Raw genomic sequence first — 26,838 nt, 5'->3', positions numbered from 1 at the left:
AGTTTCAGCACTAAATATTGTTAGGAATATTGTCAGTGATGGATTTTCTTAGAGAATTGCTGCTGTGGAATCAAATATACAAAACAGGTCCTTTTATGTTGTTTTTAAAAATTAATTGACGGGATGTGGGCGTCACTGGCTAGACCAGCGTTTATTGCCCAATCCTAGCTGCCCTTCTGAACGTGGTCATGAGCTACCTTCTTGAACCACCGAGGTGTAGGTTCGCCCACAGTGCAGTTGGGGAAGGAATTCCAGGATTTTGACCCAGCGACAGTAAAGGATCAGTGATATAATTCCAAGGCAGAATGGTGAGTGACTTGGAGGGGAACCTACAGGTGGTGGTGTTCGCAGGTATCTGCTGCTCTTGCCCTTCTAGATGGTAGGAGTTGTGGATTGAGAAGGTTCTGTTTAAGAAACCTTAGTGAGTTCCTGCAGTGCATCTTGTCAGGGGTGGAGGGTTTGAATGTTTGTGGAAGGTGGGAGCAATCAAGTGGGCTGCTTTGTCATGGGTGGTGTTGAGCTACTTGTGTTGTTGGAACTGCACTCGTCCAGCCAAGTGGAGATTATTCCTACACCCCTGATATCTGTCTTGCAGATGGTGGACAGTGTTTGGGGGGGTCAGAAAGTGAGTAATTTCCAGCAGGATCCTAGCCTTTGACCTGCTCTTGTAGCCACAGTAATGCAGATGCTAGTTATTACGTGCCATCTTCCATTACCTATAATGCCAATGGAATGAGGAATCTCACACATTTATCATTGGAGACATCTTTTTCCAGCGTCACAACTGGCATCGCCCTTTTTGGTAACCATACCTCTTCTGTTTAACTCTTCTCCCTTTCTATAGTGTTTTATGTTTGAAGTCTGTTTTGGCCTGAATAATGCATTGCTGAAGTAGCTTTATCTTTTAAGTAGCTGATATGAGTTGCGCTGAACTGGCTGACCCTGAACAGAACTGTGCAACTGACAGTTTTCAACAGACCAGTGAGTGAGGTGTTTCTAATGATGGGTGTAATTTATTTTAAGTGTGAAGGAAACTAGAGTGACAACATATTACTTTTTATAACTGGAATAACTAGAATTTGTTGTTGAAAGCTGATTTCGAATTATCACTTGGAACCAATTCAAATGTTTCTTCTCAATACATTAGAAGTGTTGTTGAAAGATAAACATTGCACCATAGAAATTTGTGATCAAAGTAGGTTGTCAGCCCTGGTCCAATGGTGGTATTCTTCTCTCTGAATCAGGAAGTCATGGTTTCAAGTCCCATTCCAGAAATTTATTTTTGCTCATTTATGTCCTAAACCTTGCTCTCCCACACCATTATCCAGCAAATTCAGTGCTTCAAATGATTAGGTATTCTTCCCTTAAAAAATGCCTGGCCTCTGCTTCAGTTACTCCCTGCGGCAAAGTGTTCCATGTTCCAGCAAGCCTCTATTTAAATATGCTTTATAAAACAAAATAATTTTTTTTCAATCTTTTTCTGTTGTTTATCTGTTCGGATTCCTATCTTGCTTTCCCTTTATTTTACTTTCTGTACATTGTTGCTGCCTGATCCATGTCTAGGTCCAAGGTTTAGAGTTGTGTATGAGCTTGGTTGGGATTATGGTCTTTAAGGCAGAGCTGAAGTCAATGAATAGGAGTCTGATGTAGGGGTCCTTGCTGTCTGTGATACATGTAGGGCCGGGAAGATGGCGCCTGCTATGGACCGGTTATGGCGATATGCGAATTGCAGTGGATCAAGATATTCTGGGACTATGGAGTTGATGTGTTTCATGACTCGTGCCTCGGCTGGGTGGTGGGGGATATGTGAGGCAAGTCCTTCCTTTAACACATCCATGCTGACTATCCCTGACTAGTCCATGCCTTTCTTTGTGACAGTTAACCCTACCTCTCAGGATTAATTCTACTAATTTGTCTACCGCTGACTTAAGACTAACTGGCCTATAATTGTTCGGTATTTCTTTCAAATCCTTTTTAAACAATGGTACCACTTTTGCATTTCTCCAGTCCTCTGGTACCTCCCCTGTATCTAGAGAGGATTGAAAATTCATCCTCCGAGCATTTGCTATCTCCTTCCTGACCTCCTTCAGTAGCCTCGGAAACAATCCATCTGGCCCTGGTGACTTATCAACTTTCAAGGATTTCAATCCTTCAAATACTTCCTCTCTCTATGATTGTCCCATCCAGTATTTCTCAGTGTTCCTCCTGGACTACTATATCTGCATTATCCATTTCCTTTGTAAACACGGAGACAAACTATTCATTCAAAAACCCTTCCCACGGATTCTGCATCTACATCCAAGTTCCCTTTTTCATCTCTGATAGGTCCCACTTTTTCATTAACTAACCTTTTACCATTAATATATTGATAAACAGCTTTGGATTTTCTTTAACTTTACTTGCTAATCTTTTTTCATGCCCTCTCTTTGATTTCCTCATTTTCTTTTTGACTTCGTCCCTGCACTTTCTATACTCGTCTAGGCTATCTGTAGTGCTTAGTTCTTTGTGCCCATCTTCCGTTTTCTTCTTCTGTTTGATCTTCCCCTGCATTCCTCTCGTGGAATATGGTCAAAACACGTATTTGTAGGCATTTATATACAATTTGGCTGGCGGCATGGCAGCGCGGTGGTTAGCATTGCTGCCTACGGCGTTGAGGACCCAGGTTCGATCACGACCCCGGGTCATTGTCTGTGTGAAGTTTGCACATTCTCCCTGTGTCTGCATGGGTTTCACTCCCTCAACCCAAAGATGTGCAATGTTGGTGGATTGGCCATGCTAAATTGCCCCTTAATTGGAAAAAAGTAATTGGTTACTCTAAATTTATAAAACACAAAAAATACAATTTGGTTTGGGGGTTAGCTTACCATCGGACCGGTGCTTTGTGGCTTTGTCCTTCCTGCTTGTCCCTCGCGTTCCTTTTGCATGCCCCTTACTCAACTAGCTCCTGGCTATAAACAGGTCATGAAACAAGTTGGTGAATGCGTGGAAGCCCTCTTCCGACCCACGGATGGCAAATTTTATTTTCTTCAGCCTGAGAAATTCAGCCAGGTCAGAGAGCCAGCCTGCAGTCTTCGGTGGTGCTGCCGATCGCCAGCTGAGCAGGTTTCTCCACTGGGCAATCAGGCAGGGAGGCAAAGCCTCGGGCGTTGGCCCCCCTCCCCATGAAGAGCTCTGGCTGATCTGATACCCCGAAGACTACCACTTTTGAGCATGGCTCCATCCTCATTCCCACAACCCTGGACTTGGCCTCAAAGAAAGTTGTCCAGTACCCGACAAGTCTGGGGCAAGTCCAGAACGTATGGGTGTGGTTGGCTGAGGCTCCCTGGCACCATTCGCATTTGTCCTCCACCTCCAGGAAGAACATGCTCATTCACGTTCGGGTTAGGTGCGCTCTGTACACCTTTAGCTGCATAAGGCTCAGCCCTGCGCACGTGGAGGTAAAGTTCGCCCTGGGCAGTGTTTTGATCCGGAGTCCTTCCCACTACCTCTATACCAGTTCCACCTCCCACTTTTTTCTTTTTCTCTAGAGGGGAATGTACCTTTGAAAGTGGCCCATACATGTCCACACTGTTCCCCTCCCCTACATCGCCCACGTCCAGCAGTTCTACTAAAGAGTGCCCTGGTATCTGAGGGTATGTCATTGTTTCGTTGCGGAGAAAATCTTTGACTGAATGTATCTCAGATGGTTTCCTCTTGGTTGCTGAACCCTCTCCGTGAGTTCCCCCAGGGATGCTACTCTATCAGACGTGTACATGTCCCTAACCATCGGAGTCCACTTGTCCGGTCTCCACCTTTTGACAGTGGCGTCCACTATTGCGGGAGTGAACCTATGGTTGTTGCAGATGGGAGCCATGGTGGACATTTCAGTTAGGCCAGTGTTACCTCATTTAGTACCATGTTCAGAGCGTGGCTACTACCACTGGGCTCCTCGAGTATTGGGCCCAGGGTGATGGGTGTGCGTTTGTGACTCGGGCTCAGAGGGCTGTCCCTGTACAGGAACTCTGTTCTGTCCTCACCCACTCTGCTCTCCTCCCCCAGACCCCCAACTGCACGCACGCGCGCGCGCGCGCGCACACACACACACACACACACACACACACGCACGCATGTGTATGCACACACATACACACCACACACCACGATTAGCTTAAATTAGTTTTAAATTAGTTGAAAAAGGCCTTGGGGATGTAGATCGGGAGGGATCTGAACAGAAAGAGGAACCTGGGAAGCACATTCATTCTGATCATCTGTATTCTCCCTGCGAGGGAGGGAGTGGGCCGCACCCCTGCAGGTCCATTTTGACTTCCTCCACCAGATCCGTCAGGTTTCATTTGTGGATCCGTGTTCAGTCGTGGGCTATTTGGATTCCCAGGTAGCAGATTTGGCCTGGGCCAGCTTAAATGCCAATCCCTCCAGCTCTGTCTCTCCGTCCTGCAGATTCACAGGGAAGATCTCTCTCTTGCTCAGGTTAAGCTTGTAACCTGAGAAGCCTCCGAACTCCTTTAGGTGATTCATTATGCCTGCCATGCTGGTCCGGGGGTCTGTGATGTAGAGGAGCAGGTCATCCTCATAGAGTGAGACTCTATACTCTCTGTCTCCCCTTTACTGCTCTGAGGGTGATTTCCAGTGGCTTAATTGCCAGAGTAAACAGTAACAGGGACAGTGGGCACCCCTGCCTCTGTGCAGCCAGAAGTATCTGGAGCTGATGGTGTTTGCCCATACGCTCGCCATGGGAGCACTGTATAGTGGTTTCACCCAGGAGATGAACCCTAGCCCAAACCGTTCCAGTATCTTTATGAGGTACTTCCATTCAACTCTGTCGAAGGTCTTTTCTGCATCCAGGGAGATGATCACTTCTGGAGTTCTCGCCACGGATGAGGTCATTCTGTTCAGCAGGCGCCTGATGTTCGATGTTAGCTGTCTGCCCTTGACAAAGCCCATCTCGTCCTCTGCGATTACCTCTGGCACACTGCTCTCCAGCCGCCACACCAGGGCCTTCGCCAGGATTTTTGCGTCCATGTTAAGGAGTGAGATGGGCCTGTACGACCCGCACTCCATTGCGTCTTTGTCTTCTTTAGGTATAAGCGATATTGAGGCTTGAGCCTGTGTTGGTGGCAGGGTGCCCCTTACTAGCGAGTCTGCGAACATCCACATGTGCCAGGCCAGTGGCGTGAATCTTTTGTCGAGGTCCGCCAGGAATCCATGTGGCCCCGGCGCCTTCCCGCCTGCATGGAGTTGATGCTGTCCATTACTCCCCCGAGTTCTAATGGTGCTTCCAGGTCCCGTCTCCTATCTTGCCCCACGACCGACATGTCCAGTCCATCTTGGGGAATCGGCCAAGGATTGCTCAAGGCTAGAGTAATATTTCTCTTTGGACCTGCCTGTAGTTTCCAGTGTAGGGGCGATGTGTTGAAGACAGTAACCCAATGGTTCTGGGCTAGGATGAGCTGAAGGGTCATTAGTCTTTCATTTATCATGCAAGGGGAGTCTCTGAGACAGACATCTAATTTGTTTTTAGTGGCAAAGCCAATCCTCTGAAGGCAGAGATTTTCTTATGGTTTGCCTTGCTGGAAGAAGGTGTAACTTGTTACTGAGCTGGCCCATCCCTGCTTGCTTGGTCTCACTTAGGGCGGCTATGTCCACGTCAAATGCCTGAGTTCCAGCAAATGATGGCAGTGCACCGTTCTGGTCTGTTTCAGTTGAGGTTGTCCATGAAGATCCTGATGTTCCAGGTCCTGAACTTCATTTTAGAGGGTGGAAGATGCCCATGCGGGAGTTCTTTTAATGTGAGGTGGTGTTTGTCACGAGCTACCATACAGACTTGACGAAGAGGGCTGGAGACCAGGCTCCACTGTATGGGCCTAGGACATCCAAGCACACATACTGCTATTGTCCTCCTTTTTCCTTTCTTCAGGACTTGTGTGTTTGTGATAGAGAGGCAACAATAAATAGGGGTGATTTTATAAATTGGAAAATTCAGATTGGCAGTAGTAACATAGATGACTAGTTCATAGAGTGAGATTGAGATTGTGCTTCTCCTTAGAAACTTTCCGGAACCAATCAAAGAGCAGGTTACTTGGTATTATGTAATGTGACAGGATTAATTAATGATCTTGGAGTAAAGGCACGCCAAGGGAGCAGCAACCTGTTTGAAAGGGAAAAGAGTGGGACTAAGACTGGTATTTTAAATAAGAGCAACCATGTGGACATGGAATCTGAGCTAGCTGAAGTGAACTGGAATGCGGGGCTGTGGATAGATCAGTAGTCACAGAGACAGACATTTAAAGGGATATTTCAGAATACTCGGGTATATTACTGCAGAAAAAAACAATTCTGAAGGGGGCCCAGCTATTTGTCATTGATGAAGCAAGTTAAGGAAAACATCAAACTTAAAGAAAAAGCATATAACTGCACAAAGGTGAAAGGCAGGTTAGATGATTAGCCAGGATATAAAGAATGGCAAAGAATGACTAAAAGGTTAATTAGGAGAAACAAATTAGAGTACAAGAGGAAGCTAGATAGGCATGTAAAACAGATAGCAAGAGCTTCTACAGGTATTTAAACAGGAAAAAGTAGTGTGTGTTGAGTGCGAATGGGAATTAATTGTAGATAATGAGGAAATGATGGATGAAATGAACAAATATTTTTCTTCCGTCTTCAATATAGAAGATGCAAAAACATTTACAGTAATAGCTGTAAATCAGGAAGTGGCAGGGAAAGAGGAACTTGGTGAAATTACAACCCTTATGTGAGTGGTACTGAGCAAGCAGAGGGAGCTGCGGGCTGACAACTCACCGGGTCCCGATGGACTTCATCCTAGGGTCTCAAACGAGGTTGCTAATGAGGTAGTAGAAGCGTTGGTATTAATTTTGCCAAATTCTCTGGATTCTGGAAATGTTTCATCAAACTGGAAAGTAGAAAATATCACCCCTCTTATTTAAGAAGGGAGGGAGGCAGAAAACAAATATCTATGGGTCTGTCAGCTTGACATCTGTCATGGAGAAATTGTTTGAAGTTAGAGGTCGCAATTCGCCAGCCACGTTCTGCACTCGCTTGAGCACAACGCAGTGGAGAATGCCGCAAGAGGCCTCCAGCGAGTTCCTGACGGGCTCCTGGGATTCTCCGAAGTCCGGCGAAACATCGGAGTCGGAACCCCACCCCAAATGGGCATCACTGAATGACGCTCGCAGACTTAGGTCGTAAATCTACTTCAGACCTACATGCGCGGGAACCAGTGGCCTCCTTCAATTCTTCGGCCCCCACAGCGAGGCTGCAGCCGGGTGCCGATCAATGCTGGTCCACACAAATGTGGACCAGGTGGAATGGCACCCAGGGGGTCTCCCGGGCCACCAGAGACCCCAGGGTGGTCGGGGTAAGTGCAGGTTGGCTCCCTGGCCCTCCCCTTGGAACGTGGGCATCTTGGCACTGCTCCCCTGGCACTGCCAAGGTGCCCGGATGCCACTGCCAAGCCAGCAGGTAACTGCCTGGGTTTCAGGGTGGCAGTACAAGGGTGTCTAAGTGCCGGGGGGCACTGCCAAGGGGCAAGGGAAACCATGCCCATGAAATGAGGGTGGAAGGAGGGGGGGGTTTGAAGGGTGGGGGAGTACAGGGCAGGTAAGTAGGGGCCTCTAGGAGGTTAGGAGGGTGATGGGGGGGGGGGGTCCTAGAATGGAAGGGGTGCTGTAAGAGGGCTTGGGGGGGCCTGAAGAAGGGGGAGACCCCATAGTGGGGTAGTGTCCATGTGTGTGCAGGGGGTGGCAGTGCCCAGAGCCGGGTGGGGGGGACCCACAAGCTCAGTTAAAGATCAGGGCACCCTTTCAAAATTGCGGATTGAGTTCAGCTCCCCAGTGCTAAAAATAATTCTAAGTGTGGGCTAAACCGGTGAAAAACTCCCCAGGGCCCAAAAAAGTGACTAAGTGTCATTGAATAGCGGTGGGGAATTCACCAGCTAAACCCTCCACAAATTAACTTTAGAGATTTTGCGGGGGGGGGGGGGAATACGCCCAGAGGGTTTTGCTGGGAACTTAGAAAACCTCACGGTTATTTGAAGTATGGTGTGTGAAAGGGAAATCAAGTTTAACAAATTTATTAGATTTCTTCAAAGGTGTAACATGTGCCGTGGATAAAGGGGAGTCTGTAGACGTACAGTATTTGGATTTCCAGAAGGCATTTGATAACTTGCCACATCAAGGTTAATGTGGAAGATAAAAGGTCCAGGTGTAGAGGGTAACAACATATTAACATGGATAGAAAATTTGCGAATGGCAGACAACAGAGTATGCATCAATGGAACTTTATCTAATTGTAGGATGTGATAATTAGCAGGATGCGAGTGGAGTGTCGCAAGGGTCTGTGCTCAACCTTTCGCAATTTACAATAACTTAAATGAGTGGACTGAAGGCATGGTAATTAAAGTTGAACAAGAAAGAAAGATAGAAAACTATGTTGTGAAGAAGACATAAGGAATTTGCAGATGGATGTCGATAGGATGTCGATGAGTTGTCAAAAATCTAGCAGATGGAGTGTAATGTGAAGTTGTTCATTTGGTAGAGTATTACTTAAACAGTGAACGACTGCAGAATTCTGAGGTGTAGGAAAAATGGCGAGAAATTGCAGAGCTCTGGTATGCTGAGGGATCTAGTCGCAAAATGCATCGCAAAAGGCTAGTAAGCGGGTACAGTAAGTAATTAGGAAAGCTAGAGGAATGTTATAACTTATCGCGAGAGGAATTGAGTAGAAAAGAATGGAGGTTCTGCTTCATTTATATGGTGAGACCATATTTCGAATACTGTATTAATTTCCTTATTTAAGGAAGGGTGTAAATACTTTGGAAACAGTTCAGAGAAGCTTTACTAAATTAATACCTGAATTGAACAGATTGTCTGATGATGAAATGTTGGACAGTCGAGGCTTGTGTCCGTTGGATGCAAGAGGTAACTTGATTGAGACATGTATGATCCTGAGGGGACTTGACAGGGTGGCTGTGGAGAAGATATTTCTTTTTGTGCGAAAATCTAGTACGGGGGGGGCAACTGTTTAAAAATAAGGGGCCACCCTTGCAGGACAGAGGATGAGCAATTTTCTCGAAAGGTTGAGATCCTTTGGAACTCTTTTCCTCAAAAGACAGAGCTATTGAATATTTTTCAAGGTCGAGGTAGGTTGTTGATCAGCAAGGTGGAAGATTATAAGGGGTAGGTGGGAATGTGTTGAGGTTACCTGAGGTTAGCCATGATCTTACTGAATGGCGGTCCAGGCTGAAGGGGCCATGTGGCCTAATAATTTATATATTTCCACATTAATCATTATAGGGACATGATTTATCAACCACAGTGGGTTGGAAATGTCATTTAAAAAATCAGTATTGATTTAGGGCAGCACGGTAGCACAAGTGGATAGCACTGTGGCTTCACAGCGCTAGGGTCCCAGGTTTGATTCCCCGCTGGGTCACTGTCTGTGCGGAGTCTGCACGTTTTCCCTGTGTCTACGTGGGTTTCCTCCGGGTACTCCAGTTTCCTCCCACAGTCCAAAGACAGGTTAGGTGGATTGTCCATGATAAATTGCCCTTAGTGACCACAAAGGTTCGGAGGGGTTATTGGATTATGGGGATAGGGTGGAAGTGAGGGCTTAAGTGGGTCGGTGCAGTCTCCATAGGCCGAATGACCTCCTTCTGCACTATGTTCTATGTGCATCCACGCTTTAGAAGATGGTTGCTAAAGTTAAACTAACCACACAAACTTCTCAAAGTGATATATGCCTACATTTAGATCACACCAAGTTTTTTTTATATAAATGTAGGCTTATTGATGACTCAAATGAAAGGCTACAGTAACCATGAACTTCCGTTAAGAAGTTTGGGTACTGTGTATTTCAGCCATAATTAGTCAAACTCTCTTCAAATGAAAGATTGTTAAAGGGCCTCAACATATATTGCAGAATTGGTAGTATTTATAAGTCCAGCCTTTATGCAGCTGTAGTTAAGTCAGAGTTCCTCACTGCACGCAAACTCTTTCTATTAGTTTGATTTTGGTTATCTTTAGCTATTTTTAAAAGTTGCATTGGAGGGAATTCCAGTCAGTCTATTAAGTGTAATAATAAATGTGATTACAGGTGTATATTAGTTACTGCAATGAGAAACATTTACTTGCAGTTTTCCATTCAACATAAGACTGAATTTGGGTGTGTGATATTATTAAAGGCACTGAATGAGGTAATTCTGCTCATCATGCCCCTTCTAACCGTTTGAAAGACTTATGGAGTTACTTCCACTTGCCTGCTTTTTCCTCAAGGTCCTGAATTTTTTTCTTATCAAGTCTATGTCCATTTTCTTTAAAAGTTATAATTAGAGCAGCAGGGTGGCGCAGAGGTCCCAGGTTCGATCCCGGCTCTGGGTCACTGTCCGTATGGAGTTTGCACATTCTCCCTGTGTTTGTGTGGGTTTCGCCCCCACAACCCAAAGATGTGCAGGTTAGGTGGATTGGCCACGCTAAATTGTCCCTTAGTTGGAAAAAATGGATTGGGTACTCTAAATTTTTTTTAGAAGTTACAATTGAATCTTCTATCTTTATCCTTCTTAGGCAGTACATTTCAGATGAACACAATAAAAACAAAAGAATTACTCCTCAACGTACCTCTGTTTTTTTTTTGTCAATCCATGTCCTATGGTTGCCAATTCTCCTGCCAATGGACACGGTTTCTCATAACTACTCCATCAAAACCCATTAGAATTTTTGTCATGTGAGAGTACCTTTAAGAAATGGATGTTTAACAATGTACCTTTAAGAAAATAGTGATGTCAGAGAGTGGGTGGAGCTGAGCTCAGTTCATCCATTTTGAAGTTTCAGTTTTGAGAAAAAGAGCTTGGGTGTGTGTCTGTGTTTGCAGTGAGCTGGATCTGCTGTGATCTCTGCCATGAAAGACTATCTGGATCATTTGGGTGATTTAAACTCATAAAAGTAAAGCCTTTAACCTGATGTGTTTCTGTTTAAATGTGTTAAGTCTCATGGATTTTGAAAGGAATAACTGACGGATTATTTAATGTTGTAATATTTTCGGGGTTATCTTTGAAGTAAGGTGTGTTAAGAGATCCAATGTTTATTTAAGAGGTTAAGTTGAGTTCATGGAATAAACATTCCATTTTAAACACATTGTTTTGTGTTTAAAAAACCATTTGTCCTTAATTGCTGTATCACACCTGGAGAACAAGCCGTGTGCTCGGAAAAGCAACAATACATTAAAGGGGGAGTTTGGTTGAACTCCATGATACAGTTTGGGGTTCTGAAAACGCCTCGCCCATAACAATTGGGGGCTCGACGGGGATAAAGTCTATCTATTGGATTGGCTTTTGTTAACTTAAAGACAGTGAAGGATTGTTGCTCTTTGGTGTGGTAATTTAGTTTAAGTAGGAAGTGTTGTGGAGAATGGCTCTTTCAGAGGCTCAAGTTTTTGGGGGTGGAGAATGTCACACGTAGTACCTTATGGACAGAGACAAAAAGCAGACTGTTAGATTTGGCAAAAACATTGCAGTTAACATTACCTGACAAAATGCAAAAAGATGAGGTAATTATGACGATGGTTAAGCATTTAAAGTTGCCTGGGATACTGTTTGACTCATTGGAAATGGCAAAAATTCAGTTGCAAATTGAACAAATGGAACATGAGAAAGAATTAAAGCGGCTTGAATACGTAAGAGAGAGAGCGGAAAAAGAAAGAGAAAGAGAGTGAGAGGAAAAAGAAAAGGAGAGAGAAGAAAGGAGAAAAGAAAGAATAGCCCTAGCAGAACAAAACAAAAAGAAAGGGAGATACAGATCAGGGAAAAAGATTTCGAGAGGGAGTTTGAACTTCAGAAAATGGCTATGAAACAAGAAATTCAGTTAAAATTGGCAGACGTAAAGGGAAATGTACAGTTGGAGGATAGTGATGAGGATAGTGAGAAAGAGCGTCAAAGTCGAAGGCTTGGTGGGAATCTATTTAAATATGTCCAGGCATTGCCAAGGTTTGACGAGAAGGAAGTGAAAGCCTTTTTCATTTCATTTGAGAAGGTAGCTAAACAAATGAAATGGCCACAGGACATGTGGGTGTTACTGATTCAAACAAAGCTGATGGGTAGAGCTTGTGAAGTGTTTGCATCACTACCAGAGGAGGTATGTGGAACGTATGAGGCGGTGAAGAAATCCATCTTAAGTGCATATGAGCTAGTGCCTGAAGCTTACAGACAAAGGTTAGAAATTTAAGGAACAATTTGGTCAAACATACATGGAGTTTGAAAGGCTCAAACAGAGTAACTTTAATAGGTGGATAAGGGCTTTGAAAATAGACCAAACGTATGAAGCTCTCAGAGAAATTATACTTTTGGAGGAGTTTAAAAATTAAATTCCTGATGTAGTGAGAACTCGTGTGGAAGATCAGAGGGTTAAAAGTGCGAGACTAGCAGCAGAAATGGCAGACGATTATGAATAGGTTCATATATCAAAGATTGGTTTCCGACATCAGTTTCAGCCGGTGACGGATAGAAACTGGGGACCTCAGAAATACTCGAGTGGTAAAGGTAAAAGTGATCTGATGGGAGAAAATAAAGAGAGTGTACCTCCGATTCAAAAAGAATTCCAGGAGGGTGGAAAAGAGATGAAAAGTTTCAAATGTTTTCACTGTAATAAACTAGGCCATGTAAAGTCACAGTGTTGGTTGTTGAAGAAAAGCACTGGAAAGGCTGATGTGGTAAAACAGGATAAGACAGTGGGATTTGTTAGAGTGGTAAAGGAAAGCCCAAGGGAAGCGAAGGAGGTGCAAACGATTGTACAGCCTGTTCAAGAAGTAATTGTTAAGAAGGTGCCAGATGTCTTAAAGAATTTACTTGTGTGGGTAAAGTTTACTCGTGTATCAGGAGGAGCAGGTAAAGAAGTCACAATTTTAAGAGATACAGGCGCGAGTCAATCTTTAATGGTAAGAGATGATTAATTATGTAGTTTGGGAAGAATATTGCCAGAAAAGGTGGTAATATGTGGCATTCAGGGTGAGAGGAGTAGTGTTCCATTATATAAGGTAAGGTTGGAAAGTCCAGTGAAGAGTGGTGAAGTGGTAGTAGGAGTAATAGATAAACTGTCTTGTCCGGGAAAACAGTTTATCTTGGGTAATGATATAGCTGGATCGCAGGTGGGAGTGATGCCTACTGTGGTTGATAAGCCAGTGGAAAATCAGTCAACTGAAGTTTTGAAGGACGAATATCCTGGGATTTTTCTGGATTGTGTAGTAACAAGGTCGCAAAGTCACAGGTTAAGACAAGAGGAGAAATCAAAGCGTGAAGATGAAGTTGAAGTGCAATTATCAGAAACAATTTTTGATCAGATGGCTGAAAAAGAACAAGAACAGGTGGAGGATGAGGCGGATATTTTTAGTTCAGGAAAATTGGCGGAGTTACAACAGAAAGATGTAGAAATAAAACGGGTATATCAGAAAGCATATACGGAAGAGGAATCTGAGCGTATACCAGAGTGTTATTACCGTAAAAGTGATGTCTTGATAAGAAACAGGACACCTGTACATATGCAGGCGGATGAAAAGTGGGCAGAAGTTCATCAAGTAGTATTGCCGGTACGGAATAGAAAGGAGGTGTTGCGAGTTGCACATGAGGTACCAGTGGGAGGTCATTTTGGAATAAGGAAAACTCAAGCTAAAATCCAGAAACATTTTTATTGGCCTGGACTACATAAAGATGTAGTTAGATTTTGTCAATCATGTCACACATGTCAAGTGATAGGGAAACCTCAAGCAGTGATAAAACCAGCGCCCTTAATACCTATTCCAGCATTTGAGGAACCTTTTACCAGGGTCATAATGATTGTGTAGGACCGTTTCCTAAAACAAAAAGTGGGAATCAATATCTTTTGCCTATAATGGATGTGTCTACTAGGTTTCCAGAGGCCATTCCAGAACGTAATGTTATAGCTAAAAGGATTGTGGAGGAGTTACTTAAATTCTTTACTCGATACGGACTACCCACAGAAATTCAATCGGATCAAGGATCGAATTTTACTTCAAAGTTATTCAAAGAAGTTATGGATCGCTTAGGAATAAAACAATTTAAATCAACTGCGTACCATCCAGAATCGCAGGGAGCGTAAGAAAGGTGGCATCAGACATTAAAGATAATGTTGAGGGCGTATTGTCAAGATTATCCAGAGGATTGTGATAAAGGAATCCCATTCGTATTGTTTGGGAGAGGTGAGTGCATATTTAAAAGAGACTTCAGTTCCAGGAGCAGGCCACAGGCTGCAGGGTTGCTGGGAGAGGTGAGTGCATATTTAAAAGATACTTCACTTTCTGGAGCGGGCCTATTGGCTCATTGGAAATCAGACAGGGTACAAAAAGTGTGGCAGGAGTGCCTTTAGTCATGGAGTGCTGATTGGTACAGAGTGCATCTGAGTTTAGGTGAGTGATTGAGTTTGGGTGAGTGGCGAGAGAGGGCTGTGTTTTTGTTGGTGTTCGGGTTTATCCTTGAAGTTCTTTAAAAAAAAAAATTATTTAAATTAATTAACTAGTTGAATATGGCTGAACAGGTGATGTGCTGTTGCTGTATGATGATGGAACTGGTGGATCCCATTGAGACCGTCAGTGACCACATCTGCAGCAAGTGTTGGCTGCTCGAGGAACTTCGGCTCAGAATTGATGAGCTGGAGACCGAGCTGCACACACTGCGGCACATTAGGGAGGGGGAAAATTACCTGGACGCTTTGTTTCAGGGGGCAGTCACACCCGGTAGAATAAGTACTGTTAATTCGGTCAGTGGTCAGGGACAGAGTGGTGTGACTGCAAGGGAGGCAGGTAGGGGGATCCTGAGTTTAGGAGTTGAGCCTCAGCCCTTGACCTTGTCCAACAGGTATGAGGTACTTGCTCCCTATGTGGATGAGGAAGAGGGCTGTAGGAAGGATGCGTTGACTGACCACTGCACCATGGTACAGGAAGCCATTCAAGAGGGGGGAGCAAAAAGGCAAGTGGTAGTTGTAGGGGATTCTATAATTAGGGGGATTGATGGCATCCTTTGTAAGCCAGATCGTGAGTCCCGCATGGTATGTTGCCTGCCCGGTGCCAGGATGAGGGACATCTCTGATCGGCTTGAAAGGATTTTGGAGAGGGAGGGGGAGGATCCAGTTGTTGTGGTCCACGTTGGGACTAACAACATAGGTAAGACTAGGAAAGAGGACCTGTTTGGGGATTATCAAACACGAGGGACTAAATTAAAGAACAGGTCCTCCAGGGTTATAATCTCTGGATTACTACCCGAGCCACGTGCCAATTGGCATAGGGTTGAGAAAATTAGGGAAGTTAACACATGGCTAAAGGAGTGGTGCGGGAAAGAGGAATTCCATTTCATGGGGCATTGGCATCAGTGCTGGGGCAGGAGGGACCTGTACCGTTGGGACGGTCTTCACCTGAACCATTCTGCGACCAGTGTTCTAGCGAATAGGATAAATAGGTTAGTCACAAGGACTTTAAACTAGCAAGTTGGGGGGAAGGGAAGGGTAAAGCTATGGACAGTATAATGGTTAATGGAGAGCAAGGCAGCAGGTTACGTGACAGGTTATTATGTAGAGATATGGGTTCAAAGACAAGGAAAGTTAGGAGAAAGGATAAGAGGAAAAATTATTTGCGAAAAGTTACTGATCAAGGTGTTAGGATTCATAACAAAGACATCAAAAACAGCATAAGTGTACTTTACCTGAATGCTCGTAGTATACGGAATAAGGTGAATGAGTTGATGACGCAAATCATCGTGAATGACTATGATTTAGTGGCCATTACTGAAACATGGTTAAAAGATGGTCACGACTGGGAGTTAAATATCCAAGGGTATCAGACTATACGAAAGGATAGAATGGACGGTGTAGCTTTGTTGTTTAAGGATGGCATCCGGGCAATAGTAAGGGATGATATTGGTGCTATGGAGGACAAGTTTGAATCAATTTGGGTGGAAATCAGGAATAGTAAGGCGAAAAGGTCACTGATAGGAGTAGTCTATAGGCCACCAAATAGTAACAGGATGGTAGGGCAGGCAATAAGCAAAGAAATAACGGATGCATGTAGAAATGGTACAGCAGTTATCATGGGAGATTTTAATCTGCATGTCGATTGGTTTAACCAGGTTGGTAAAGGCAGCCTTGAGGAGGAGTTTATAGAATGTGTCCGGGATAATTTCCTGGAACAGTATGTAATGGAACCTACAAGGGAACAAGCGGTCCTAGATCTGGTCCTGTGTAATGAGGCAGGATTGATTAATGATCTCATAGTTCGGGATCCTCTTGGAAGGAGCGAACACAATATGGTGGAATTTAAAATACAGTTGGAGGATGACAAGGTAAAATCAAACACTAGTGTTTTGTGCTTAAACAAAGGCGATTACAATGGGATGAGAGAAGAACTAGGTAAGGTAGACTGGGAGCAAAGACGTCATGGTGAAGCAGTTGAGGAACAGTGGAGAACCTTCCGAGCGATGTTTCACAGTGTTCAGGAAAGGTTCATACCGACAAAAAAGAAAGACGGTAGAAAGGGGAAAAATCGACCGTGGATATCAAAGGAGGTGAGGGAGAGTACCAAATTGAAGGAAAAAACATACAAAGTGGCAAAAATTAGTGGGAAACTAGAGGACTGGGAAGTCTTTAGGGGACAACAGAAAGCTACTAAAAAAGCTATAAAGAAGAGTAAGGTGGACTATGAAAGTAAACTTGCTCAGAACATAAAAGCAGATAGTAAAAGCTTCTACAAATATATGAGACAAAAAAGAGTGGCTAAGGTAAATATTGGTCCTTTGGAAGATGAGAAGGGAGATTTAATAATAGGAGACGGGGAAATGGCTGAGGAGCTGAACAGGTTTTTTGGGTCAGTCTTCACAGTGGAAGACACAAATAACATGCGAGTGACTGATGGAAATAAAGATAAGATAGGTGAGGACCTTGAGATGATTGTAATCACTAAGGAGGCAGTATTGGGCAAGCTAATGGGGCTAAAGGTAGACAAGTCTCCTGGCCCTGATGGGATGCACCCCAGAGTGTTAAAAGAGATGGCTAGGGAAATTGTAAACGCACTAGTGATAATTTATCAAAATTCACTAGACTCTGGGGTGGTCCCAGAGGATTGGAAAGTAGCAAACGTGACACCACTGTTTAAAAAAGGAGGTTGTCAGAAAGCGGGTAATTATAGGCCGGTAAGCTTAACTTCGGTTGTAGGGAAAATGCTGGAATCTATCATTAATAGCGGGGCACCTGGAGGGAAATTGTCCCATTGGGCAGACGCAGCATGGGTTCATAAAGGGTAGGTCGTGTCTGACTAATTTGGTGGAATTTTTTGAGGACGTTACCAGTGCAGTAGATAACGGGGAGCCATTGGATGTGGTATATCTGGATTTCCAGAAAGCATTTGACAAGATGCCACACTAAAGGTTGCTGCATAAACTAAAGATGCATGGCATTGAGGGTAAAGTGGTAGCATGGGTAGAGGATTGGTGAACTAACAGAAAGCAGAGAGTGGGGATAAATGGGTGTTTCTCTGGTTGGCAACCTGTAACTAGTGGGGTCCCTCAAGGATCAGTGTTGGGCCTGCAGTTGTTCACAATTTACATAGATGATTTGGAGTTGGGGACCAAGTGCAATGTGGCAAAGTTTGCAGACGACACTAAGATGAGTGGTAAAGCAAAAAGTGCAGAGGACACCGGAAGTCTGCAGAAGGATTTGGATAGAACATAGAACATTACAGCGCAGTACAGGCCCTTCAGCCTCAATGTTGCGCCGAACTGTGAAACCACTCTAAAGCCAATTTACACTATTCCCTTATCGTCCACATGTCTATCCAACGACCATTTGAATACCCTTAGTGTCGGCGAGTCCACTACTGTTGCAGGTTAGGTGAATGGGCTAGGGTCTGGCAGATGGAATTCAATGTTGCCAAGTGTGAGGCTATCCATTTTGGGAGGAATAAAAGCAGAATGGATTATTATTTAAACGGTAAGATGTTAAAATCTGTGCAGAGGGACCTGGGTGTGCTGGTGCACGAGTCGCAAAAAGTTGGTGTGCAGGTGCAACAGGTGATTAAGAAGGCTAATCGAGTTTTGTCTTTCATTGCTAGAGGGATGGAGTTCAAGACTAGGGAGGTTATGCTGCAATTGTATAAGGTGTTGGTGAGGCCACATCTGGAGTATTGTGTTCAGGTTTGGTCTCATTATCTGAGAAAGGACATATTGGCACTGGAGGGAGTGCAGAGGAGATTCACTAGGTTGATCCCAGAGTTGAGGGGATTAGATTATGACGGGAGGTTGAGTAGACTGGGACTGTACTCATTGGAGTTTAGAAGGATGCGGGGGGATCTTATTGAAACATATAAAATTATGAAGGGAATAGATAGGATAGATGCGGGAAGGTTGTTTCCACTGGTCGGGGAAAGCAGAACTAGGGGACATAGCCTCAAAATAAGGGGAAGTAGATTTAGGACCGGGTTTAGGAGGAACTTCTTCACCCAAAGGGTTGTGAATCTCTGGAATTCCTTGCCCAGTGAAGCAGTTGAGGCTCCTTCTTTAAACGTTTTTAAGAAAAAGATAGATACCTTTCTAAAGAATAAAGGGATTCGGGGGTATGGTGTACGGACCGGAGAGTGGAGCTGAGTCCACAAATATCAGCCATGATCTCATTGAATGGCGGAGCAGGCTCAAGGGGCCAGATGGCCTACTCCTGTAGCACGGTAGCATTGTGGATAGCACAATTGCTTCACATCTCCAGGGTCCCAGGTTCGATTCCGGCTTGGGCCACTGTCTGTGGGGAGTCTGCACATCCTCCCCATGTGTGCGTGGGTTTCCTCCGGGTGCTCCGGTTTCCTCCCACAGTCCAAAGATGTGCAGGTTAGGTGGATTGGCCATGATAAATTGCCCTTAGTGTTGGGTGGGGTTATTGGGTTATGGGGATAGGGTGGAGGTGTTGACCTTGGGTAGGGTGCTCTTTCCAAGAGCCGGTGCAGACTCGATGGGCCAAATGGCCTCCTTCTGCACTGTAAATTCTATGATGATTCTAGTTCTTATGTTATGTTTGCAATTAGGGATGCACCAAATTTAGTCCTTTTGAACTAATTTTTGGACATGAGGTTCGAGGACCACTTAAATTGATTAAGGAAAAATTGGTGGGTGAGAAATCGGAAATTACACTATTGGATTACGTGTCAAATTTTAGGAACGATTAAATAGAGCAGGTGAATTGGTGAGACAACATTTGAAAGTTACACAAAATGTGATGAAACGGGTAGCGGACAAGAAATCTAAAGTTCGTAGTTTTGCCAGTGGGGCTAAAGTTTTAGTGTTGTTACCAGTGGTAGGGGAGCCTTTAAAAGCTAGGTTTTGTGGACCGTATCAGATTGAAAGGAAATTAAGCGAGGTGAATTATGTGGTAAAAACACCAGATAGAAGGAAGACTCACCGAGTGTGTCATGTGAATATGCTTAAAAGGTACTTTGAAAGGGAAGGAGAGAAAAAGGAGGTTTTAATGATTCTAACTCAAAGTGACAAACCAAATCCAGATGACTGTGAATTTGACATACCTCAAATTAAATTGGAAAATGAGGGTGTTCTTAAAAATTGGGATGAATTGTTAAGTTACCTTCCAGAGGAAAAACAAACTGACCTGAAAGAGTTATTGATACCACATGGGCAAGTTTGTAGAGATAAATTGGGAAGTTCTAAAATGGCTATACATGATGTAGATGTGGGAAATGCTGTCCCAATCAAACAACATCCATATAGACTTAACTCTTTAAAATTGGCACAGGTTAACAAAGAGATTGAGAGTATGCTTAAAAATGGCATAATTGAAGTGGGTTGCAGCCAATGGAGCTCACCCATAGTGATGGTACCTAAACCAGACAGTACCCAACGGTTGTGTGTGGACTATCGAAAGGTGAATGCAGTTACAAGAACGGACTCTTATCCTATCCCGCGTTTGGAGGATTGCATTGAGAAATTGGGACAATCTGCTTTTATTTACAACTTCCAGACATGTAAAGAACATTTAAAACATCGTATGGAGTTCTTCGATCGACTTCAGGAGGCGTGTTTGGTGATGAACCTAGCCAAAAGTGAATTTGGAGAAGCCCGAATCACTTTCCTTGCGGAGTTTCCAATACCCTCAAGGCGAAGGAAAATAATTCGAGTTCTTAGCATGAGTGGATTTGATCGAACTTTTGTGCAAAGGTTTTGTGGCGTGATTACTCCACTGATGGAATTGCTGAAGAAACGTTAAAAAATTCAATGGACAGCGGACTTTCAACAGGCATTTGACTGCCTGAAAGCTGTGATCACCAATGCTCCTGTATTGGAGAATTGCAAGGGACTCTGTCGTCAGATTGAACTAAAGTATCTGATTCTGAAGAGAAATGCCAAGGAGTAGAGGGATGGATGGATCATGCAGAGACTTTGTTCAAAGAGACTGTGAATCGAGAAGGATTTCGGTTGGAGGAAGAAGAACAAAGAAAAATGGACTATATTATTATACCTGTTTGCTTGTGTTGTTTTTTTTAAAACAAAAAGGTACATTTGTTAGTGGATGGTGCAAAAATGAAAAATGAAACCATCTTGAAGTTGATGGTTTATTTTTTTTTCTTGGGGGGAGGTGTCATGTGAGAGTACCATTAAGAAATGGATGTTTAAGCAATGTACCTTGAAGAAAACAGTGATGTCAGAGAGTGGGTGGAGCTGAGCTCAATTCAGCCATTTTGAAGTTTCAGTTTTGAGAAAAAGTTGAGTTCTTGGAATAAACATTGTTTTGTGTTTAAAAACCCACGTGTTCATAATTGTAATCCCACACCTAGGGAACAAGCTGTGTGCTCGGAAAAGCAACAAATACATTAAAGGGGGAGGTTGGTTGAACTCCATGATACAGTTTGGGGTTCTGAAAACGCCTCGCCCATAACATTTTGAACTCGCCTGACTTGTATACTAGTAGAAGATGCTATGGCCTGAACTCATTGCAGTGAGAAACAGCATGAGTTAGACTGCTGAGCTGCCCTATCCACCAATGGTTAATTGTTTGGGCTGGTTTAGCACAGGGCTAAAGAGCTGGCTTTTAAAGCAGACCAAGGCAGGCCAGCAGCACGGTTCAATTCCCGTACCAGCCTCCCCGAACAGGCACTGGAATGTGGCGACTAGGGGCTTTTCACAGTAACTTCATTTGAAGCCTACTTGTGACAATAAGCGATTTCTATTTCATTTCATTTTTCATGTAGCAGTATGCTGGAAACGTAATGCGAATATGCTGCAATGAGCGTAGTAGCAGGTCAGGAGGACCACAGCCAGCATTTGGTACCCACCCATGATACCAGTCCCAGCAGAGAACAGGACAGTTTATTTAATGGGCATGTTTCTCAGCAATGGTTCTGTTCTGATAATGGGGTTCGCAAAATAAGAACATGAGAACTAGAGCAGGAGTAGTCCATCTGGCCCCTCGAGCCTGCTCCACTATTCAATAAGATCATGGCTGGTTTTTTTGTAGACTCAGCTCCACTTACCCACCCACTCACCGTAATCCTTAATTCCTTTACTGTTCAAAAATCTATCTATCTTTGCCTGAAAAATATTTAACGAGGTAGCCTCAACTGCTTACTGGGCAGGAAATTCCACAGATTCACAACCCTTTGGGTGAAGAAGTGCCTCCTCAACTCAGCCCTAAATCTGCTCCCGTTTATTTTGAGTATATGCCCCTCGTTCTAGTTTCACTCGCTGGAAACAACCTCCCTGCTTCTTTCTTGTCTATTCTCTTCATAATTTTACAAGTTTCTGTAAGATCCCCATGCACATGATAGATGGTATGCAGTGTTCAGATTTGGTTTAATTTGAACAGTGAATTTGTATGGAGACTGTAAATATTATCAATACTTCTGATATAGGATAGTTTTTGAGCTATTTGGAATAATTTTTTTAAAAATATTTTTATTCTCCATTTTCTTCTGAATTTACACCCCACCAACAAACAGTAAACAGTAACGAATACAAAGTCAATCCCCCTACCAACAACAACGATCCCCTCCTCCCACCAACCCCCAAACAACGGCCCACCTGACAATATAAGCATCAAATAAAACTAAACCTCCCAAGGAGGAAAAAAGGTATCAGGAATCGCCCCTGGTCACCGTTGACATATATAGTCCCCCCCCCCCGCCCCCCCATCCTAATATTCAATGCCATCCAATCCCCGAAAGAGCACCGTGAATGGCACCCATGAATTGTAGACCTCCCAGATTCCTCCCCTCCACTTCCTCTTGTAAACTCCTCCCCCCAACCTCGGTTCCTTCCCCCAACTTTTCACCCCGGCGAGACTCACCGAAACCTACTCTTCTTTGGAATAATTTTCTTTGGCAATTCATAGAATCCCTACGGTGTAGAAGGAGGCCATTCGGCCCATTGAGTCTGCACCGATCCTTCGAAAGAGCACCCTACTTAACCCTCACCTCCACCCTGTCCCAGTACCCCACCTAACCTTTTGACACAGACAATTTAGCATGGCTAATCCACCTAACCTGCACATCTTTGGACTGGGAGGGAACCGGAGCACACGGAGGAAATCCACGCAGACACGGGCAGAATGTGCAGACTCTGCACAGATAGCGGTCCAAGCCGAGAATCGAACCCATGTCCTTGGTGCTGTGAAGCAACTGTGCTAACTACTGTGCTACCGTGCCGCCGTACAGTTCAACAGTTCAAAGAAGTATAGCATTCACGTGCACCCTGTGCTCATCAGTTGTAGAAATCACTTTCATCTTGCACCCACTTGGCTTCCTCCTCCAGGTTATTATAACCTTTTCCTTTATTCATTTATGGGATGTAGGCCTCGCTGAATTTATTGTCCATCCCTAAAAGCTCTTGAATAGGTAGTGGTGTGCCACCTTCTTAAACACCTGCAGTCGTACGGTGTAGGTACACCCACAGTGCTGTTGGGGAGGGAATTCTGGGATTTTGACCCAGCGACAATGAAGGAACAGTGATATGTTGTGAAGTAATAGGATGGTGTGACTTGGAAGGGAATTTCCAGTTGGCGGTGTTCCCATGTATCTGCTGCCCTTTTACTTCTAGATGATAGTGGTTGTGGGTTTGGAAGATGCTGTCTAAGGAGCCTTGGTGAGTTCCTGCAGTGCATCTTGTAGACGGTACACGCAAACTACTATTGTGCATCTGTGGTGGGGGAAGCGAATATCTATCCTGTGAGCGTTGTTGGAGCTGCACTCATCTGGGCAAGTATTCCATCAACTCCTGATTTGTAGGCAGCATGGTGGCACAGTGGTTAGCATTGCTGCCTACGGCGCTGAGGACCTGGGTTCGAATCCCGGCCCTGGGTCACTGTCCGTTGGAGTTTGCACGTTCTTCCTGTGTCTGCGTGGGTTTCACCCTCACAACCCAAAGATGTGCGGGCTAGGCAGATTGGCCACGTTAAATTGCCCCTTAATTGGAAAAAATAATTGGGTACTCTAAATTTAAAAAAAAGAAGAAAAAAACCCTCCTGATTTGTGTCTTGTAGATGGTAGTTAGGCTTTGGGAGTTGGGTTGAGTTATTTATTGCAGTATTCCTAGTCTCTGATCTGCTCTTGTAGCCACAATATTTCTATGTTTCTGGTCAATGGAAACCTCCAGGATGTTGATAATGAGGAATTCCGTGATGGCAATGCCATTGAATATCAAGGGACAATGGTTAAATTCTCTCTTTTTAAATAAATTTAGAGTGCCTAATTCATTTTTTCCAATTAAGGGGCAATTTAGCGTGGCAAATGCACCTACCCTGTACATCTTTGGGTTGTGGGGACGAAACTCAACACAAACACGGGGAGAATGTGCAAACTCCACACGGACAGTGACCCAGATCTGGGATCGAACCTGGGACCACGGCGCCGTGAGACTGCAGTACTAACCACTGCGCCACCGTGCTGTCCTCGTATGAAAGTTGATGCATTTAAGAGGATTCTGAAGTAAGAATGCTTCCACAGCTTAAATTATAATTGTAATTAAATTTGGATTTTCACCTGTTAGCAACAAAGTACTGAGAGGTGACATGCCCCTGGTTCTCCAATGGTGAAAGAAATCCAAGAATAACAGTTTAACTTAAACTGTGATTACAGAACTAAAGAACAGAGTGCAATATCACAAAACTCCACTCCATATGCATGACCAGTCAAAGTAGTAGATCTGCACAAAAAATATCAATTATGTTGTGAAAGCTAACTGCTTTAAAAAGAAATGATTAGGTATCTAGTTGACAAGATGGGGTGTGTAATGGATTTCCTGATGAATATATAGAAAATAGGAGCAGTAATAGACCATTCATCCCTCGAACCTACTCTGCCATTCCACTAGATCATGGTCGATCTTCTATCTTAATGCCGTTTTCCCACACTATCCCCATATTCCTTGATATCTTTAATAGCTAGTTTCTGCCTTAAACATACTCAATGTCTGAGCCTCCACCACCCTCTGAGGTATAGAATTCCAAAGACTAACTACCCTCTAAGTGAAGAAATTCCATTTAATCTCAGTTATAAATGACCTACCTCTTATTCTGAGGCTGTAATCCCTTGGTTGGAGAACCCCCCCAGCCAGGAGAAACATCTACCCTGGACCTCTATTAGAATTTTGTACTCTTTATGAGATCACCTCTCATTCGTCTAAACTGTCGGGAATATAGGCCCAGACTCCTGAATCTGTCCTCGTAGGACAATCCTGGCCATCCAGGAATCAGTCTTGTGAACCATTGTTGCATTCCCTCTGTGGCAGGTATACTCTTCCTTGGGTAAGGAGACCAAACTGTGCACAATGCTCCAGGTGCTGTCTTACCAAAGCTCTACACAGGTGGAGCAAGACTACTTTACTCCTGCACACTCATCTTATTGCAGCAAAGACCTTACTATTTGCTTTCCTAATCCTTTGCTGCACCTCCATGTTAGCTTTCAGTAATTTATGAACAAAAACCTGACTGTCTCTTTGGACATAAACACTTCCCAATCACTTGACATTTAAGATAAACTCTGCATTTCTGTTTTTCCCACCAATGTTGGATAACTGCATTTTCCTGCATTATATTCCACCTGCAATGTTGTTGCCCACTCAGCCTGTCCAAATCCTTTGAAGCCTCTTTGCACCCTCCTCACAACTCACATTTAACTTCACTCCGTGAAGACGAGACCCAAAGTATTTGTTTTAGTTTCTCTGTCATTTCTATGTTCCCCATTATAAATTCATAGATTCATAGAATTTACAGTGCAGAAGGCAGAATAATTCTCCTGCCTCTGCCTGTAGTGGACCCACATTTGTCTTTACAAATCTTCCTTTTTATATGCCTATAGAAGTTCACAATTTTTTTATGTTTCTCCCGGGTTTACTTTCATGTTCAATTTTCTCTATAAGTTTCTTGCTCCTCCTTTGGTCCATCCTTTGCTGAGTTCTAAAAAGCACCCAATCCTTACTACTTTTGAGCAACTTTTATAAGCTGCTTCCTTAGATCAAGTATAATCATTGACTTCTCTTATTAGCCACAATTGGATCACCTTTCCTGCTGTGTTTTAGTGCCTCAAAATACGGAGGCAAATATTTCCATAATTGATTCCGAGGCCCAGATTTTTGCTCCGGAGTCAGGTTCGCTGAGACAGGAGAATTTCCAAATCTGCAAAATAGCCAGCCGTAGGTCAAATTTTCATGCGGGGAGGGGAGAGTGGGAGCGAGGGGTGGCAAGCTTGATTGAAAGTTTGGCACACTGCTCCCAAAAAAGTGCAGAGGCTGCTGGGTGAGGAGGCAGGTTGAGCAGAAGTCCTGCCTCTGATCCAGCACTGTGTAGAATTGAATTTAGAAAGAAAACAGCCGTCACCCTTCACCTATCTCACACTCTCCATTGCCAGCCTTTGCCATCCCATGCACCTTCACCCACCCTAGTGCTTCTCATACCCCAGTGCTTCTCATACCCCAGTGCTTCTCACACCCCCGTGCTCCTCACACCCCCGTGCTCCTCACACCCCAGTGTTTCTCACACCCCAGTGCTCCTCACACCCCCGTGCTCCTCACACCCCAGTGTTTCTCACACCCCAGTGCTTCTCACACCCCCGTGCTTCTCACACCCCCGTGCTCCTCACACCCCAGTGTTTCTCACACCCCAGTGTTTCTCACACCCCAGTGTTTCTCACACCCCAGTGTTTCTCACACCCCAGTGTTTCTCACACCCCAGTGTTTCTCACACCCCAGTGCTCCTCACACCCCAGTGTTTCTCACACCCCAGAGCTCCTCACACCCCAGTGCTTCTCACAGCCCAGTGCTCCTCACACCCCAGTGCTTCTCACATCCCAGTGCTCCTCGCACCCCAGTGCTTCTCACAGCCCAGTACTTCTCACAGCCCAGTGTTTCTCACACCCCAGAGCTCCTCACACCCCAGTATTTCTCACACCCCAGTGCTCCTCACACCCCAGTGTTTCTCACACCCCAGAGCTCCTCACACCCCAGTGCTCCTCACACCCCAGTGTTTCTCACACCCCAGTGCTCCTCGCACCCCAGTGCTCCTCGCACCCCAGTGCTCCTCGCACCTAGAGGCCCCCTCACAGCCCATGGCCCCCTCACACCCTGGGGCCTTCTCACAACCCGGGGCCTCCTCACACCCAGGGGCCTCCTCACATCCCGGGGCGGCATCTTACCCCATGGCCTCCTCATAACTGCTATTTCAGTTTATAACTCCTATGCCAAAACTATGTGCTTACCCCCTTCATGTGAATTCACCTAGTCTCCTTTAATAGTTCCATTGCAGCTTGATAGTTCTTTGACCGTTTGACAGTATGACAGTTCAAATCATTCCA

General features: G+C 44.5%; 1 protein-coding gene across 3 annotated transcripts in view; it reads left to right on the top strand.

The window, feature by feature from the left end:
* Positions 1 to 26,838, top strand: part of atg5 (ATG5 autophagy related 5 homolog (S. cerevisiae)) — a 330,107-nt gene that overhangs the window by 241,916 nt on the left and 61,353 nt on the right. The window contains exon 7 of one of the 3 annotated variants that reach the window (XM_072499914.1): positions 20,019 to 20,731. The exons of the other annotated variants lie outside the window; for them this stretch is intronic. Within the exon in view, the coding sequence (XP_072356015.1) occupies positions 20,019 to 20,264 (246 nt within the window). The 3' untranslated portion in view covers positions 20,265 to 20,731. Of the gene's footprint in view, positions 1 to 20,018; positions 20,732 to 26,838 lie in introns of those variants that run through there. 3 annotated transcript variants of the gene reach the window in all.

Source organism: Scyliorhinus torazame, chromosome 4 (assembly GCF_047496885.1).
Source record: "Scyliorhinus torazame isolate Kashiwa2021f chromosome 4, sScyTor2.1, whole genome shotgun sequence".
Classification (NCBI taxonomy): Eukaryota; Metazoa; Chordata; class Chondrichthyes; order Carcharhiniformes; family Scyliorhinidae; genus Scyliorhinus; species Scyliorhinus torazame.
The sequence above is the reverse complement of the archived record's forward strand: the minus strand, read 5'-3'. Positions and strand labels throughout refer to the sequence as shown.